Here is a 15,815-nt window from a genome sequence, read left to right on the forward strand (position 1 = left end):
ATTCAAAATCCAGCTTAAGATTCTTGTGATCACTTTTATATATTTGCATGGTCACACATCTTCACTGCAGGTCCTGTGATCAGAGGCCCTTAAACTTAAAACTCATTTCTTTTGAACTCCCACATTTTAGGAAATAGGCTTACTTGTTTTCTGGTGGAGAGCTAAATGAAAAGATCAATACCGATCTCATATCTATTTATTATTAAAAGGCTACAGCCAGTTAGCCTGTCTTAGCACAAAGACTGGAAGTACAGGGAAACAGCTAGACCCTATCTTACACCTGGCGCACAGCTCTGCACAACTGTCATTGATAGTTTCAGACCAGCTAGTTGACATTTTCACGACCAGCTGTGTAAGCACCAAATGTACTTGGGCCCATCTGTGCACCCATGAGCGTGTAGGTCTTAATGTAATATGTGGTCAGGCACATTGTTGGCGAATTGCTACTTTGAGACAGCAGAAAGCAATTGCGCCATTAACCAACAAAAACCTGGTCTAAAGTCAGAGGTGTCATATTTTCCAGCTGGGCGTATTATTCAGACAGTAAAATGTGCCTACTGGTGGGTTCACAACATGCGTACACTTGGCTTGATACACACACAGGCTTGCGGATGGGTTGCTGGTCTGTGAAATAATACATCATTAATGAGGAAAATATTATTACATTCTCAAAAATTTGAACATAGCAGAGATTAGAGCAGAGCTGTTGTTAACTCCCCATTAAGAGAGACACTGCGCATTTACTCACAACGAGCAGTGTAATTGCACTGATTATTTCAGAAGCTAAAATTTTAGTTTTGTTTCCTCTGTCAAGTTTATAACAACAGGTTTAGGTTTGCTGCCTAAATGTCCCACGATATTTGCTGCAGTGCAGATAGTTCTGACGGCATTACTGTCAGCAGAAAACCACTCACTTCTCCAATTTGCCGAATCCACCGTGTAAATAGCAGTGCACCAGGTGCAGGCACACTTGGCTTTTAAAGGGAATGGGAGATAACACTAATTGGTTGAATTCATAATTTATGAATACAACGTATATGCCTCATGCATTTTACTTTGCGCCCAGATTATGTGAGGTTAAGATAAAAAAAACGGGGTTAGACACCCCGTAAATGTACTTCCACCATGGACTTTAGACCATGCGCTATATATCCTTCACATAGGGCCCTTTGACTTTTCACCCTGACAAAATGTAATTCTAGGGTCCTGATTTTGTGGTAGATATGGAAAGAGTTAGGAGACGTTACACATTCTGGCACCAATATTAGTTCTAGCCTACAACCATTTGTACTTTCCCAGAGTCAGTTTTCAAACACCCATTCTACTTGAACCTCGTGTGTTTCTCACTTCACCTCAGCCTGATGAAATTTCTTACACAGACCTAAATATTAATCCATATCTCCGGAAGCATCTTGATAATCTCCTTCACCGGCCCAGAAAGCCCATGAGATCAGGAAATTTGAAAGGTGCACCTCAGGGCCCAGAGGGAGCTTTACACAATTCCCTGGAAAGTCTAGCTAATTCATCCAAAGGTAACACATCGGCTGTACCAGTCACAGTCGTGTTACCACTGTAGGTTTATGACCAGAGCCTTAAGTATACCAGCCTGATTGCCGTCCTGTAATGTTAATTTAAGAGGGACTCTGAGTCGGAGTTTTGTGCAGTCTATCTATAGCCGAGTGACTAAGGACTTTATGGCTATTACAGATATGATTGAACAGTACTGATGACAATGAGTGGGCCTGAGTGGGGAAATTGGATATATAATGGAAGGGTTTCCACCTATGATCATCATTGTCTTTTTCCATCTCCGCCCTCCTTCTTTTTCTCTTTCCTCCTCCACCATTTACTCTCTCTTCCCTTTTGTCTTTTTCCCCTCCTTTCACTTTGCTCACCCCATCTTCCCTGCCGTCTTCTCCTCTCTCTCCAAGCCCTAAGTAGCCACAAATGGTCCCTAATAGCCTCCAATGGAGATGAATTGATCGTTGTGTGAACCGAATCGATAGGAGATTGCTTTTGCTGTACACAGTGGGATACGGCGCAGGCAGGCGGCCTTAATTAAGTTAACAGTAAACCACGATCGCTTCAGAGTTTTATTAGGAGAATAAAGTTTACGAGGAATACAGAGGCAGAGAAAAAAATATGGTTTCAGAATGAATGAGCGAAAAAAAAAAGGGAACCTATTTACCTTGATGTGTGTCTGATTAGCTGCTACTCAGTTGTGATGCTTCTTGTCTGACTCATAAACAGTTTCTTGTACATTTTCTCACTTCCTGCGCCTGTTTTTTCCTTCCACTCCATTCTTGCTGCTCTCCATACCTCCTCTCTTCCTCCAGTTCCTTCTCACTATCTATCTCGTCCTACCCTGTCTGACCTCCTCTCCATCCCTTCATCCCTCTCCCCGTTCCCCCTCCCCTCTCTGTCGTCTATAATGGGATGAGCAGCAGAATTTGATCAGCAGTTTTTTAAAGGTCACAGAACCAAGCGAAAACTCTCAGCCAAAAGCGCCGAGGGAACGAGGGAAGGGAAGGATGAGACTGAGGAAGGCAGGAGGCGAAGCAGGAGAGGGAGAGATAAGAGGCTGTGGGGAGGGGAAGGAAGGGGAGCTAGAGAAGGAAATGCTGCATGAGAAGAAGGTGGAGATGGAGACGACAGAGACAGAGAAGAAGGAGAGGGACAAGAACGGGAAGGTAGCGCAGTAATGGTGGAAAGAGATGGAGCAATGGAGGGAAAAAGAGGGAGGTGAGGTAATTTGCTGTTTTATGACACAACAGATCTGGTAACAGATGAATACATATTAAATATGTAGGAGAGCGAAGAGAGCAGGGGCTGATGAGGAGAACAGGAAATTAGCAGAGAGAAGAAAGAGTGGGCGGGAGAGGGAAGAAGGTAAGGAGGGAGGAACAGAGGGGACGATGAGAAGATGAGACATTCTCACCCTCTCTCATCTCTCCCGATATCCTTAGCAACTGTCGGATCTTAATCACCCCTCCGTCTCTTCAGGCCCTCTCATCAGATCTCTTGGCCTGTCTCTCTGTCCCTCACCGTCTTATTCTCTCTCTTCTCTACTTCTGTTTAAGATAAAAAGACACTTTCATCCCTCTGCAGTGTCTCATAATGGTCACACAGTGCAGCTGTCTCCCTGTCTGGAGCTGTAATAATTCTTTGATATCATTCTATCATTCATTATCAAATAGACCAAACTTATTCCCAGATTCACTGAAGACTCTGTCCCTGTTGTCTCCTCTGTGTCTCTCCGCCGTCCCTTTCATCACCCTCGTCTCTCTGCCGCCAGTCTATTCCCCAAGTGTTTGAGTGTCTCTCTCAATTGCTTAGCTACATGTCTGCGGCCTGTGTGCCTTCATGTGTCGGTTTACTTTCAAATGTTTCACTGCTGCAACGACACTAAATGAATGTAGACGTGTTTTACAGGAAACTTTATATAGCAAGTACGGACAACAGGACAGTGATGGATGCACTGTCGCTCTAAGGCTCTCAGCTAACTGCTGCATTTGGGAAACTCATGCTAACAAGAGCACTGTGCTAATAAAACAGTAGGTGGAATAAACATTCTTGGTCCCTGAGGGATTTTGTGCCGGCATTAGACAGATTGACAGACGGCGGCTGCATATCAACTTTTTTTCTTTGTTTTATGAGGCGCACACACACACACACACACACACACACACACACACACACACACACACACAGATACAGCTCTGTACACGTATTCATAGACACATTAAATATATTCATAACAGACTTGTCAGTGTTTATTATCTTTTCCATCTTTTCCATAAGCCTGGAACAGATCATGTGTTTGGTTGTGTGTGCATGTGTATATATCTGTTTGTCTGCAGCTAATCTTGCAAACTACTGGACCAATCAGCCTCATATTTTGTGTGCACATTTGTGACTGTATGCTCAAGAGTCTCTTGTGGTTGCATGGATTCAAAATTGTTGGAAAACCTGTTTTATTGACTGTTGTGTACTGTCATTGAGTACTGACTCCTCGCTGTTCTTAAAGGACAACTTCGGTCTTTTTCAACCTGGGCCCTATTTCCCCATGTGTATGTGTGCGTATGATTCATGGGTACAACTCGTTCTAAAATTGGTTCAGTATTGAGGGAGGCAGATGCAACTGGAGCCGCGAAACGAGCTAAAACGGTAACAGGGGCAAACGCGTCCCGTATAAGTTTGCGCATTAAAAGTGCTTTTTTTCGCCACTGACCGGTTCAGATCGCTATGAGTGGAGTCAGCTGTCAGTCAGTGTTGGAGCAGAGAGGGGGAAGGCTGCCCTGCTGGGTACTGTAAGTGAGTATGTGTGTATGAAGTGTGTGTTTTTTCGCCACTGACCGGTTCAGATCGCCAGTGCTATCTCTGTAAATAGCATACCAGCCTTTCCCTTACCTCTGGGCTGTGTGATGCCACGAGCTCTCTCTACTCGTGGGACAGCCGTTTTCTTGAAGAAGTGTTTTGGGATTGGATGTCTTCTCTTCTTCGGCTGGCAGTAATCGTCTTGGGAGAAGTGAGCACTGCAGAGCCGGTGGTCTGCACGGCACAGTGTCTGGACAGGAGTGTTAGCATCCATTTGTAGCACAACTAGCCACAACTTCAGCATCTCGCCGTCCGACAAAGGCAGCCTATGAAAGCTGTACGGGGTGTTGCGCGACATCCTGTTCTTGCGTTCGGGAAAAAGGCCCATTTATTTGAGCACTCCAAAAACTCCGGTAACACTCCAGGGGGTAGCACGTAAAAGACTCTGTCCCAAACTCTGACTCTTCTAGCGTAACACACACACTTCATACACGCATACTCAATTACAGTACCCAGCAGGGCAGCCCTCCCCCCTCTGCTCCAACACTGACTGACAGCTGACTCCACTCATTCACACTCACCACTGCCCCAGGGCCGCTACAATATGCTATCTACAGAGATAGCACTGGCGATCTGAACCGATCAGTGGCGAAAAAAAGCACTTTTATATGGGACGCATTTGCCCCCGTTACTGTTTTAGCTTGTTTCGCGGCTCAATACTGAACCAATTTTAGAACAAGTGGTACCCATGAATCCTACGCACACATACACATGGGGAAATAGAGCCCAGGTTGAAAAATACCGAAGTTATCCTTTAAGCAGCTGGTAGGGGCCACAAGTTTACTGGCTAATGTTAGGCTAAAAGCAACAAGCGGTATTGTCAGTTGCAGGTCACATTTAGGCCTTCCTCGTGGCATCCATGGAAAAGTATGGTCTAATTGTAAACAGAGGCATCTGCAGATTAATTCCATACCCCATATGTTATTATCCATTAAAGTTAGTCATGATATGAGAGAGAATTAGTTTCTGTTTTTGTTATCTTCACTGCCATTTTGACTGTAAGGGGGCCAGAAGGGGCAATTGGTGGCTTGGTTTGTCCATGTGCTGCACAACCACATACCTCACCAGTAGCATTTCTGAAGCAGAGCTTATTGCCTGCCCGATGTTGTAGATATGCAGATTTTGTAGATTTGGTCGTTTTTCTGAAATGCTCTGTGTTGCATCTGCTGAATTACAAGACTTGTCTGGAATGGCCATGATCAGACCAGGCAGCCACTTGGTGGAGATCTGCACTCTACTTAGTACACTTAGGGTGCTTTCACACCTGCCCTGTTTGGTTCGGTTTAATCAAACTCAAGTTTGATTGCCCCCTCAGTGCGGTTGTTTGGGCAGGTGTGAACACAGCAATTACACTCAGGTGCGCACCAAAACAACCGGACCAAGACTGTCTTGAAGAGGTGGTCTCAGTCACAAACTCTGGTGCAGTTGGTTTGTGGTGAGCACGTGTTCCGACCTGGATGTGAACCAACTGCAGTCACATGACACATTGTTTGGGTTAAACATGAGCATGTTACAGTCCTGGAGGATTATTAATGTGCACCTCCTCCTGTACTGCCTTAATATGCACATTCAGCACATCCAATGCATCAAAACATTGTTTTCTAGTTGGAGCCGCGCCTCGTTTTCAAACTGTATGGTTTGACTAAAATGAACAATGACAGAAATATAGTCCACAGTGACCAGTGCTAGTAAAACTAAGTATATAAGCAGGAGCCTGACAGTGTAATGCTCTGTAAGTAAGTAAGAATGAGAATTTTGAACTGGATCCTGAACTCAACAGGGAGCCAGTGAGGAGACGTTAGTGTAGGGGTAATATGAGACCGTCTATTAGATCTAGTTAGTAGTCTTGCAGGAGCTTTTGGATTGCTTGCAGATGATTAAGAGCTGAAATACTCAGTGCGGAGAAAAGTGCATTACATTAGTCAATGTGAGATGAGATAAAGGCATGTATGATCATTTCCAGGTCAGCAGTTGAAACAACAGATCTCAGTTTACTAATATTTTGGAGATATGGTCAGGTGCTTCACATGGGTGTCAAATGATGAGGATTTATCAAATATTAACCCTAAATTATGCAAGTCTGAGTGAGCAGTAGTGGAAAGAGGCCCAATATTTAGCACAGTTTAGCTCTGTAGGTAGTTAGGGCGGCCACCACAGATCCATATCAGGGATATTAAACCCACAAAATGACCATTTGTTTATCAGTTACTCACCTCGTGTTACATTTATGTTTTGATGGAAGTTTGGTTTGCTGGCATTTCTCCATGATGAGTGAAGAATCCAAAAATGTTTATGATATTAATTTAATCATTAAATGATATATTTTGGGCGGGGCAACACAATGGTTTGAGTTGAAGGTGTGAGAAGAATAGTATCAGTAACATTGTTAACACTGTGCTACATTACAGAGAAATACAAAACCGTACTAATGAAGCTTCATTAATATAGGCCTATATTTTATCTCCAAGTGCACGTCACACACTGAGCGAGCCACCTGTTAATGACGCTGTGGGCTAATGGGCATGTAGCTACTTCCATGTTTCAGATGATACGTCATGTTTGTAGTCGACCAATGAAGATGAGTTTACATATCACCTTGGGTTCGTCCTTCACCTTCTCAAAATGATCCCACACTTTGGATTTCCTGCCCGACATGTTATTAACTAGCCTGTGGAATAACCGCAGGTACCAGCCCTGGAAATTAACCTGACTCCTGTCTGACTGCTGAGCGTGGCCACTTCCTCTGTCCGTCCTTTCAAATTAAACTCCCACATGGTCCCGTCATATAGGTTTTGATGTAACTCGTAACTAGTTGACTGATGTTTGAGGAATTTACTCTGTTTTTTGACTCTTTGTTCACCACTGAGGCATGTGAGATAAACAACATTTTCTTTATGAATTCAACATAACACGGGGGGAGTAGCTGATATACAAATGATTATAGAGTGGGTGAAGCGTTTCTTTAAGAGAGGACAAAATTCTTAAGTCAGTACTTGCAGATCCAAATGATTGTAAAATCAACACATAAAGAGTAATGTGCTGTGTCCACAGGTGGATGCACAGTGTATACTGTACCTAGATAAACAACCTGAGTGTGAACACGCCCCTGCCTTCGTGCTTTGAGCAGCAGAACTGAAAGGAACATCTCTGTCGGCAGCATCAAAGCCTGTCGCAGCGGATCCCAAAGGACCCAGCTAGCCAGCTTGAAGCTCCACCTGTACAGGCAGCCAAGCTTTCATCAGCTGCACATATCACAAAACTGGCATATCTGCTAACATTACTGCTGCTAGCGACTGTACGCTGTCTGCAGCTCTCTCTGTCCCCTGAGTCGAAGCTGTTGAAAGACCGGGGCGACTTCACACCTTATCTGAAGCTCCTGTCATTTGACACATGCAAAGGATGCTGGGATTATGGCAGAGGGAGGCTGCCCGCGTCTGCTTTGTCTTTTGTCTGTCAGGAGAAGTCAGTGACTTAATTACAAAGAGTGATGTAGCGGGGCAGCTGCTGAAGTTAGTTGTTTTGCAGCTGAGCCATGTAATGAGAGTTTCACATCAAAAGATGAGTGCGGAGCAAATGAACAGATGGCGAGGTTTTGAATATTACATCTTTATTACTCAGGTTAGAACAATAAACACCAGCAGGAAGAGATCAGTTTGTGCCGACTGACCATTAAGGACGAGTGTAGTTATAACCAGGAGAAATCGATATGCTTGTTGGCTTTTGTGTGCAAACAAATATTTTATCCCTCCTATCAAATGTTCTCTCCGCCACACCGCGTTTGGGTGTGATTTATTGTGTGTTTTTGGGGAGTGTGAGTGCGTCCCAGCTGGAGTGAAGACTGTTTATATTATTGGTGATGAAAGAGGGGCCCCCAGGGGCCTCAGTAATGGGCTGGGAGGCCTCTGACTTCTTATAATGGCCTCTGCATGTGTGTGTGTGTGTGTGTGTGTGTATGTGAGAGAGAGAGAGAGAGAGAGAGAGAGAGAGGCCCAATTGCAGCACTATATAATTGTCAATGGGAGGACACAGTTTTACATAATAAAATGAAGTCGATACACAAAGACACATAAAGACAGAGAGACGGAGCCTGTCCCTCACATAAAGGCAGGGACACAAAGAGACAAAGTGTCTCACACACACACACACACACACACACACACACACACACACACACGCTCTCACACATTGTGGTGCCAGCTGAGCCCAGTGTGTCCAATAACAGCAGGTGCTGTCAAGTGCAAGCACAGCAGACCTGCCCTGACATGGACACACACACACACACACACACACACTCACACATGGGTGGATGCACATATGTCAGCGCAGCACACATTCATTCATACACCTTCCTCTTCTTGTAACCCCCTCATCTAATAAACATTCTCAAAGTTAGAGCTAATGTGAAATAAGTGTAGTTTACACAAGGTTACAGTTTGTGTGTGTTTGTGTTTATGCGTGTCTTTCTGTGTGTGTGTGTGTGTGTGTGTGTATACCTGCTATTTGGCTGTGAAAGGCTGTAGTGTTGCCATATGGTCTCGCATTAGGGCACTCCAAACTCAGCCATCCAGAAGTCTGTGTGTGTGTGTGTGTGTGTGTGTGTGTGTGTGTGTGTGTGTGTGTGTGAGAGAGAGAGAGAGAGGAAGAGAGAGGAAGAGAGAGAGAGAGAGAATAACAGAGGAGAATAAAGCTCTGTATTTCATGAGTAAGCTGCTGGTGTTTAAACACTTATAGTGTTGAACTGTAAATATCAGTCTGTGTTTGGGCTAAATGAAGCTAGTAATGGTCTGTCTTTCATTTCCTCTTTCTTTCTTTCTTTCTTTCTTTCTTTCTTTCTTTCTTTCTTTCTTTCTTTCTTTCTTTCTTTCTTTCTTTCTTTCATTCTTCCCTCTGCCCCTGAGTCGGTTCTTTCTATCTCTCTTTTCTGAATGCACAACCTCCTGTCTTTTTCTAGCTAATTATGGTCTTTCTTTCTTTCTTTCTTTCTTTCTTTCTTTCTTTCTTTCTTTCTTTCTTTCTTTCTTCCTTCTGTCACTCAGTTGGTTTTTTCTTTCCTTTTTGTTGTGTTTTATTGCACCATGTCCTTTGTCTTTTTGGGGTTAAATGAAGCTAATATTGGCATCTTTCTTTCTTTCTTTCTTTCTTTCTTTCTTTCTTTCTTTCTTTCTTTCTGTCTATCTTTTGTTTGTTCCTTCCTTCCTTCCTTCCTTTCATCCATCCATACTGCTGTCTGTCTATCTTTTGTTTGTTCTTTCTTCTGTTCCTCCTTCATTCTAACTTCCTTCCCTCCTTCCTTCCTTCCTTCCTTTCATCATCCATCCTTTTGTGTGTTCTATCTTTTTTCTCTTTCTTTTGCTCATTTTGTCTATTTTTGTTTGTTCATTCTTCCGTCCCTCCTTCCTTCCCGCTCTCATTTCCTTCCTTTCTTCTTTCCCTCCCTCCTTCTTTCCTTCTCTCCTTTCATCCATCCATCCCTTTGTACGCTCTTTCTTTTTTCTTTCTTTTTCTCATTCTATCAGTCTATCATTTGCCTTAATTGTTCCTTCCCTCCTTCATCCTTCCTTCCCTCCTGTCCTTCATTCCCTCCTTCCTTCCTTTCATCCATCCATCCATCCTTTCTTTCTTTCTTTCTTTCTTTCTTTCTTTCTTTCTTTCTTGCATCCATCCTTCCTGTCATCCATCCATCCTTTTGTGCGCTCTTTCTTTCTTTATTTTGTAAATTTCAGTCTCTTTTGGGCTAAATTATGTTAATAATAGTATTTCTTCTCTTCTCTTCTCTTCTCTTCTCTTCTCTTCTCTTCTCTTCTCTTCTCTTTCCCTTCCTTAATGCTCCACCTCTTTTGTCTCCTGCTTCCTCTTCCTCCTCGTGTCTTTCTGTCTCCCTGTGTGTGTGTTAATATATTTAGCAGTGCCGTATCATACGCTGTGCTGACTTCATTAACTATCACAGCGTGCGGCTCCAGTGACTGAATGATAATAAACCTACAGACACACACACACACACACACACACACACACACACACACACACACACACACACACACAGTGTTAGGAGCCTAACAGTAATCCATAGATAACTGATAACAGTTGATGCTGGTTTTCTTGCTGTCAAAAGCCACAACTGTTGTTGATTTCCTCCTCTTCCTCCTCTTTCTCCTCTTCTTCCTCCTCTCAGGTCAGTGTGTTGGAGCGTCAGGTGATAGATTTCCTGGGCTACCAGTGGGCTCCCATCCTGACCAACTTCCTCCACATCATCGTTGTCATCCTGGGCCTGTTTGGCACCATCCAGTTCAGGCCGAGATATGTCACCGGGGTGGGTCTTACCCACACACACACACACACACACACTTGAAACATCCATTTTAAATATCCTTTGCCCTAGATTTAGCAACAGCCTCTCATTAGCCTATACTCAGCTCTACAGCTCATAACGAGGGCTGAATAATGTTGGAGTGGAGTGACAGTTGAAAGGTTTTATTTTCTGTCTCACTAAAAGTAAGCTGAAAGTCTCACAGTGCTGCCATTCATGAAAATTGTATGATGTGTACAAATTATCTTAAATACCAGGAGGTTCATACCAGGAGAACGCACTGTAAAACAGCAGAGCTGCATATATCAAGAAATAGGTGCAGTCTTCATTAGTTATTAAAATAAATTCCTACCGCTGGATCCAAGATTGAAGGAAGACAATTTGATAATTATTTATATATTAAGTAAAAGGTTATAACCGTGATGTGAGTGGGAGTAGGAATAACTTGCCAAGAGGAATTTCTTTGTTTCTGTTCTCTGTCTCTGGCAGCTGTCGATAAAATAATTCATGTGTCAGGAAACTGTCAGAAGTTCCCACAGCGGCTGCAGGGCCTCCACATGGCCCTCCCACACATCATAAACACCCCACTGACAACTTCTCACAGACCTTCGCATGCACTGATGATGCGTGGCTCGGCTCTGACGCCATCCGAGTAAGCGTGTGCGCATAAATCATCCGCCTGACACCCACCCGAATAGATTATTTTCTCTGTAGGTCATGTTGGTTTTTATGCCTCTGTGCTGGTGATAGCCGTGGCCGTAGACATTATGCTTTCGAGTTGTCCGTCCTTCCCTCTGTACGTATGCAATATCGCAAGAACGCCTTGAGAATTTTTTTTTTCAAATTTGGCACAAAGCCCTCATGGACTCAACAATGAACTGATTTGAATGTGGTGGTTGTAGGTCAAAGGTCAAGGTTGCTGTGACCTTGTCCATCTCATTTTTCTGACACGATATCTCAAAAACACTTTGATAGAATTTCTTTACATTTGGCACAAACGTCCACTTAGTCTCAACAATGACACTTAACAAAGCATGTTTTTGGCCACAACTCAAGAATTCATTCGCTAATGATGAGAGAATTTCACAGAAATGTCTAATAGGATGAAATTATGAAGTGATGACATTTTATATCCAAAAGGTCATCTTCACTGTTGCATCATAATGTTCTGCAAAAACACTCTCCTGGCCATTATTCAGCCTCAGGAACAGAAGGGGAGACATTTGGTCAGATACTGAATTGGTGACACTCATCTTTGGTGTCCGCCTTGAAACTGTTCTGCCTCTTTAAGATGTATGTGAAGCATCCATGTTTTCACAGGCATGGATGTGAGCTATAATAGAAACTTGACTGGTGGTAAGTCTTCCGCGGGGGCACGGGTTCGATTCCGAGCTGGGGCCTTTGCTGCATGTCACCCCCCAACTGATCCTGTCTATTGTAGCTGTTAACTGATTAGAAGTTTGTGATTGATGGTCAATATCTCAAGAACACTTTCAACTGGTTGGTGGTTAAGGGTCAAGGTCGCTGTGACATTGCATCTGTCTCATTGTTGTTAATGCGATATCTCAAGAACACCTTGAGGCAGTATCTCCAAATTTGGCACAAACGTCCACTTGGATTCAACAATGAACTGATTAGAATTTTTTGTTCAAAGGTCGAGGTGACTGTGACCAACATCTCAAGAGAATGTCTTCGCATTTCTCTCCTCCCCACCAATCCTGTCTATCATAGCTGTCCTATCAATGCAGGCAAAACTCGACAAAAAATGTAAAAAAAAAAACAAAAAAAAAAGAAGAAACTTGACTGGTGTGCAGCCGTATACAATTGCAAGGCAGTGATTCTAGTTAAATAATGTATTAATTATTGTATTGATGTATGGGTGTGTTCCAAAATTATTTACTGTAAAGATTAGAGAGGCTGCCTTCAATGATTGTAAATGATTCCATGTGCCCAGTTTTGTCACTACAGCTCATATCATAGGACATTTAAGCAGCAAAACCGAAATCAGTAGTTCTAAACTTAACAGAGGAAACAGAACTAAACTTTTAGCTTCTAAAATAATGAAGTTACACTGCTATTTGCTGTTTGTATCTTGCGTTCAAAGTGTCCCTCTTAATGGAGACACATTATTTTCTGATGCTGTGATCAGCATGACGATATGGTAACATTTTACACTGAGGCAAGCTGGTTAGTTGATGGGGATAGTTCAGATTTTTGGAAGTGGGATTGTATGTGGTATGAATCCAAAGCCAGTGTATTACATACAGTAGATATCTGTCAGTTAGCCCCCTGTTTGGAGAAGCAGGAAGCTTAGGAATGTACTGCTGCAGAGGGGTGCAACACAATACATGTTTTAGTCACTAAAAAGGTCAATATCAGTTAAAGTGTACACTATATTTAGAATATTTCAGACAGACAGCCCTTTCCGGAGGGGAAGCCATTAACTGCTTCAGTTACCCATCTATGCACTCGTCAAAGCCACCAGACTCCATTGACATAAACAGTAATTTTAGCTCACTGAACACAGGAGCTGCTGATCTACCACTACTTCGATCAGTTAGTTTGCTTCTGTCATTGTGTGACTTAGGTGAATCAGAATAAACCCTTTCAAACACCAAAGTCGCAATATCACGAACAAAATAACTGATTGAGGCAGCGGTAGACCAGCAGCTCCTGTGTTCGATGATGTCAATGTTTTTCTTAATGGAGTCTGGCTACGAAGAGAGCGATGTAACAGCATCAGTCCCCTGTCCGAAATCACTGTTTGCAGCAAGGTAAAGCCGTGAAAATATTCTAAATATAGTCTAAACTTAAGCTGTTATTAAATTTCAAGGGTGGCTAAAATACATTTTGTTGCTGACCCCATCCACAGTAGTACATTGCATAGCTTCTGTGTCCATACTCCTGCCTGCTTCTCCAAACTGGGGGTGTGCCCACCACCATCTACTGTCGGTAATACACTGACTATGAATAAGTACCTCATACAACTCCACTTTAAAAGATCCAAACTATCCCTTTAAAGTTAAAATGAAAATGGCTACAGGTCTTTATTAATTCAACCATCTGCTTTTAATTACATGTTAATTTTGGTGACCTCCCCACCCATACGCGGACTAACTATTTGCGGATATAACACATCACGAACATGCACACTCAGACACAGAAAATGAAGTGAGAAGACTTAGATAATGAAATGCAATGAAAGTTTGATCCAAGCCTATAAATTCTGCCTTTCTTCCATCATTCATTCTTTCCTGTTTATAAGTCTCCTTGCTATACACACACACACACTCACAGTCCTGCCGTCTATTTTCTCTCCCTGTCTGGTTTGATTCAGGTGATTGGTTGCACTCGTCGCTGTTGTTTTTGTTTCTCAGCATCTTAACAACATCAGAAGTGAAGCCTCCCTCTGTCTTTCCTCTCCATCTCCAGCTCGCTCCAAATGCAAGACATGAACATGCTTTTTTAATTCTCCAACAAAGGCCTGTCGGATCTTGTCTGCCTCTCACTTCCCTCTCCCTCTGCCTGCTCTCTCTGCAGTACGCCGCCTGGCTGGTCGTGTGGATGACCTGGAATGTTTTCATCATCTGTTTCTACCTGGAGGTTGGGGATCTGTCCAGAGTAAGAAAACTTTCCTTTGGATTTATTTCTGCATCCTTGTCAAGTTTTCCATTGTACATGTCCAGAGTAACAACAAAGACAAAACAAAGATAGAATAAAGACAGCAGTATTACAGCATTGTTGCAGATGGGATTTCTGGAGTTAGCATAAATCTCTTTGGCACATTTACACTTGAGTTTCAAGTGTATTGTTTCACAATTCAAATGCAAGAATAAGGCTGTCAGTATTTTATATTTCTCTCAACATATTTCATGAAAAGAATTGATTCTACAAACAAGTGTTGCCTGAGAAGCCAAAGTCTGATGTAACTTATCTCTCTGTAACATAAAGCTCAGTTTTTGTCCAAAAACTATTAAAAACACATCAGTGACTGTTCCTTTATAACATCGAATATAGGCACATACTCTGTCCTGCTGCCATTGATACTCACTAGCAATGTGTATCAATCCGCAGCTGAAAATAGACCCTCAAAAGTTGACTTGAATAACCCCACACACACATCTCCACATCTTCACTAGGACCCAGTATGTTAAGGGTAGAGAACTTGGAAAGTATTGAGACTAAAATCTTGTTGTTTTTGGTCTTTTAATGGGATTTGTTCACAATGAGATACTTCCATTCACATGTAGCCACAGATTTGTGTCTTCCATAGCCAGATCACTAATCTTACCACATCTGTTAAGGTTGTCCACTGCATGATGCAAATCTTGAAGACCATTCTCCAGTCAGTAGGAGGGTTGTAATGCACTTAAGGCAGCTAAGTAACTTAAAGAAAAAATCCACAAGAAGAATAAGTTTTGCAAAGAGCTTGGGCTGTCACCGTAAAGGAATTTCCCCTGTGTTAATTGAAGCCTAATTTATGCACTTTTGAGTGTTGCTTGACAGAAACCGAACAGTCCTGCGACTTTTTCAATTCATGCTTCAGTGAAAGGTTTTAGTTGTCTCAGTCGTCTCTGACAGCTGTTTGGAATCACACAAATATCCCGCTGTATGTGATTTTAATTTATTGACCGCGCACTCATTGATTGATCAGCTCTCAGTCTGTCTGTGAGCGGCAGATTCCCTTCACTCGGCTGGTAAATGAAATCAGTGAATCATTAAATACAAAGAATGTTGATTTCTTCCTGTGGTGCTGACGTGAAAACTATTTTGGTTTAGTAAATGTCTGCTGTCAGTCAGCCTGGTGGAGGCAGTTTGACCGGCCCATAGATGTGTGATTGGACGGCCTCTGTCAAGTAGGAGTCTGTGTGGATTTAAAACTACTGTCTCTGTGGCAACAATAGTAAAACTACCTATCACGTTGTGCGACAAACTGTGACATAAAACTGTCCAGGTGCGCAACGTGAAAGGAAGGTGTCAAGCAGCACTTTCTCAATCAGGAGAGACTCGTTTTTATGGTAAAAGAATATTTATTAACATGTGAACATATCTTTGGCGATTAGACTCCGTAGAGATGGTATGATTTAAGGAGGGTGATGAATCCATAGTCAAATAGGGAACCCCTTCCCCG

General features: G+C 42.8%; 1 protein-coding gene and 1 long non-coding RNA gene across 2 annotated transcripts in view; one reads left to right on the plus strand and one right to left on the minus strand.

The window, feature by feature from the left end:
• nkain2 (sodium/potassium transporting ATPase interacting 2) overlaps positions 1-15,815 on the plus strand; it is a 140,344-nt gene that overhangs the window by 51,277 nt on the left and 73,252 nt on the right. The window contains exons 2-3 of the mRNA XM_049589617.1: positions 10,550-10,687; positions 14,225-14,305. Of these exons, the coding sequence (XP_049445574.1) occupies positions 10,550-10,687; positions 14,225-14,305 (219 nt within the window). The remainder of the gene's footprint in view (positions 1-10,549; positions 10,688-14,224; positions 14,306-15,815) is intronic.
• The window catches only part of LOC125896766 (uncharacterized), a 97,852-nt gene continuing 88,778 nt past the window's right edge, over positions 6,742-15,815 (minus strand). Inside the window, exon 3 of the long non-coding RNA XR_007450339.1 lies at positions 6,742-6,811. This is a non-coding gene — a long non-coding RNA (uncharacterized LOC125896766). The remainder of the gene's footprint in view (positions 6,812-15,815) is intronic.

The sequence above is a fragment of the Epinephelus fuscoguttatus genome, linkage group LG11 (genome assembly GCF_011397635.1).
Source record: "Epinephelus fuscoguttatus linkage group LG11, E.fuscoguttatus.final_Chr_v1".
NCBI lineage: Eukaryota > Metazoa > Chordata > Actinopteri > Perciformes > Serranidae > Epinephelus > Epinephelus fuscoguttatus.